Below are 3915 nucleotides of genomic sequence, written 5' to 3' on the forward strand. Positions count from 1 at the left end.
TGATTTCGAAACATTAAGTACAACCCTGAGAACAGAATGCCAAGCCACGATCTGGCCACGTGAATAAGTTGAAGTTACATCCTTCTAACAGGAAAAGTAACTTTCGTTATCATGGAATTATAACAAAACCTGCCAATTCAATATAAATGGAAGCAAAATATTATATGGAATTGAACGAAAATGAAAATTTGCTTATTAATTCAACTACGCTTGTTGGAGAACAATAAAAACACTACACTCAACAAGCCACCAATAAAACTCAACTGCCTAACCTATAACCAAAGTCTTCTTTTAATTTGTTTTTGAAAAAAAGCGCTTGACACACTTGCCCCGCATGCCGAAGTTGCTCCGGTCTCCCCTATACAAGAATTTTTTCTACATCGCATTAAAGATGGGATATACGAAATCGTAATATCACCGGTTTAACATTGAAATCCGTGAGTAATATAAAATTGGAGAGCGGATAAAAAATATCAAATATTTTAATGGATTTTTTAAACTCCTGTCAACTATACAGAACTATCGTAAAAACGTACCAGTAAATTCTTATCGGTCGAGTTAAGTTATAAATCGACATGCGATTCCCGTAATCGGGCGAGGGGGTCAAATATCTAGCGAGCAGGCGGCTAACGGCCCGGAAGCGGTCCCTGATAGAATTGGATGCGGTATACGTGTAGCATCTAACCGAGATCGTAGGCTCCCACCGGCTAAACTGGGTGAGATTGGGGGCGAATCTGGCTTTTTGGATGCTGACGATACAGCACTTCCACTCCGCCACTAATATTCGAATATACAATAGCGATCTTATTTTTTTTTCATGTGTAGTATAGAAATTTGTAATAAGATACATAATGCGGTTATAATAAAATATTGTGCGATTATTTTCATATAATTAAAATTAATTAATATGTATTTATTTTTTAGAAATTGCAAGGGAAGCGGCGCTTCCACCGCTTTCAATGACGGCACGCCACTGGTTTAAATAGAATATAATAAACGTTTAAAACTTCGAATTTGTTTGTTTCCCTGGCCTGTCATGGATTAGCCATTTGTACAGCACCTGACTTGTCGTTTCTATTTAGTATTTAATTATTGTTCATATAAATACTCTGACGAATAGTTCTTGCATTTATTCAATTTGTCTAATGTCGTATTTATAGTTGTATAGTTATATCGGAATTTATACCTACAGAACTCATTGTCTTTTATAAAAAATCTATGCTTCATTATTAGTTCCTTACCACTGACTCAGACACTACACGTTTCTAAAATATATAAAGTGATATAGTAAGTAGGAATCACATTATCATTTGGTGTGATACCTACAAGAAATTTCACAGTATTGTGATTGAAAATCAAAACAATTAAAATTAAGAGTGATTCATAATCGTATTGTGTCTTTAAATTTCATTTTGTAATTTAAACAAAACGAATTATTTAGAAATAATACAAAATTTTAATAATAAACATATTTTAAGTTATTAAAACGAAATAGTATATTATATTTATTTCTTTATTTTTTCTAATAGGCTTTCTGGGATTTATAAAGTATGGCTGTTATTCAAGTGAAGATAACGAAAACAACACAACAATGACTTGTTACAAAAATCATTTAGGAAAGATACTAACGTTTCCAATTGTAAAAGCAGCTATTATTATTCTTTTTCTATCGTATTTCGCTGGAGGAATCTATTTCACGAAATATACTCGATCAACGACAGGTATCAATAAAGCATTTAGCGACAATTCTTACATGATAAACTTCCTTCGTGATGAATATACGTTCTATTCGAAATATCGAGATAGAGTCCAGATAATTGTTACCTCGTCACTGGATTACTCCGATCCAAACATTCAGAATAATCTAGAGAAATTAACGACAGAACTGGAGAATTCTCCTCATATGGCCGGGAGTAATTTCACGGAATCGTGGCTGAGACTATACTTGAAATACATTAAAGATCCACAGTTTTGGATTTCTCTCAGAGGATACAACTTAAGTCGACCCGAAGACTTCACCGATGCTTTACGCAAAGTATTTCTTAAATTCAAGTGGGCCAAACGCTTCAACAAGGACATTGTATTCAATGAAGATGGCGATAAAATATTAGCTTCTAGATTTCTCATTCAAGCAAAATTAGTTGATAATTCACTGAAAGAAAATGAAATTTTTATCAATCTGTGGAATATAATAGATAAATATAATCTTTCGGTATATTGTTACAATTATCGATATATTTTTTTTGATTCTATATTTGTGGCAGTTCCCGCAGCAACTCAATCAATAGTCGTTAGTTCTTGCGTAGTGATTTTGATATTTCTCATTTTGATACCGAATTTCTTTTGTGCATTTTGTATTGCGCTCACAATAGCTTGTATTGAAGTAATAACTATAGGATATATGTCTGTATGGGATGTTACATTCCATCCAATAGTGACAGTTTTTGTAATAGTGATCACCGGATTTTGTACGGATTACGCAGCTCATATATCGTACGCGTATGCGAAGAGTAAAGGAAAGAATCCGCATGAAAAACTACAAGATTGTTTAGATACTGTTGGTCACGCGGTTGTGCAAGGTTGTCTTTCATCACTTTTCGGCGTTGCTCCATTAATATTTGCTCCGTATGAATTTTTCAAAGAGATGTTTAAAATATTTATCATATTCATTGTTTCTTCTATAATTCAAGGGTTGTGTATTCTTCCAGTTATGCTGTCATTGTGGGACAGTTTCCTCTTATTATTATGTAAAAGTGATGGGAGGCGGCGATCTAACGAAGAGTTTTCAGATCTTCCGAATACGAATGAAGAATTGTTAAAATAAAAAATAATTATTTAGTCGTGCATAAAAAGTGCTTGAGGAATGAAATAATTATCATAAATTTCCTTAATCTGATCGGCTTTATTATAATGAATTGTTTGAACAGAAGCAAACTTCTTATAGAAAAATGAAATGATACATTTGAATGCAAATTTAATTTAGATCATTTGGAAATTTCAAAACATCAAGAAGAAGATTATTCTAAGCACAGAAAAGTTTGAAAATGTGATCAATGATTCTCAGAATACCATATTATCTTCGCATGTAATTCAAGTTTCGTCTGCGTATTTTTAAAAATGTTTATTTATTTTTTCTGATTATTTTTATAACAATTTTTGTATTTTAATACAGTTTATTGTTTAATAAAATTTTAAATAATATTTACACTTATTTAAAGAATATGTAAATACTGCTCTTTTGACTGTATAAACAGATTTATCAAAGGCTTTCTGTATCTTGCAGTTTTGAAAGAAAATGTGGCAGATTTTATCTGCGAATTAATAATTTCAATTGGCTAATTCCTTTCTTATATATTCGAAAATAACTAGTCAGTAACGATATTTCAATTGAAAATCATTTACAATCCGCTCCGACCTTTCTCATTGATCTACTTTTTGTTTATTCTCATTTATGTTAAGTGAATCTAAGGAGTCTATCCCCAATGTCTTTATCTTCTATTATTTATTGCCGTCCGTCGGAAAGACACCTCACAACTTCGAAGTTCTAGTTTCAGTCTTTAAGTTATAAATAACTATTTACCAAATATAAAACAAGAATAGTCAGATACACAGATGTCCAGTAGAGCGACAGTTATACGTCAGTTTGACTTTCATTGTGGTCAATCAAACTTTCCTCTCACTCCTGATTTTTCTCTTTTATCTCGTGTATTTGAATGCTGCCCAATCCGTCATTGAGCCAATAACACTTTCACGTCAGTAATCTGCCAAAATCGTAAATTAGTCATAAAGAATTTTCAAAGAAGAAATCCAATAAGACTATTATAATATACGTATAGGTTACTAGTTCAAAAATATAAGTTATATTGGTCGTTTTTAAAACTGTGCTCGAATTCCTAGCATCGTTTAGGCCAAATA

At 32.1% G+C, this 3915-nt stretch overlaps 1 protein-coding gene across 1 annotated transcript in view; it reads left to right on the forward strand.

Moving 5' to 3' along the window:
• The window catches only part of LOC111634478 (patched domain-containing protein 3-like), a 21968-nt gene extending 18869 nt beyond the window's left edge, over positions 1–3099 (forward strand). Inside the window, exon 5 of the mRNA XM_023379251.1 lies at positions 1530–3099. Coding sequence (XP_023235019.1) covers positions 1530–2824 — 1295 coding nt within the window. The 3' untranslated portion in view covers positions 2825–3099. The remainder of the gene's footprint in view (positions 1–1529) is intronic.
• Positions 3100–3915: the final 816 nt, after the last annotated feature.

The sequence above is a fragment of the Centruroides sculpturatus genome, unplaced genomic scaffold, assembly GCF_000671375.1.
Source record: "Centruroides sculpturatus isolate CEXI.00-Female unplaced genomic scaffold, Cexi_2.0 scaffold710, whole genome shotgun sequence".
Taxonomy (NCBI): domain Eukaryota; kingdom Metazoa; phylum Arthropoda; class Arachnida; order Scorpiones; family Buthidae; genus Centruroides; species Centruroides sculpturatus.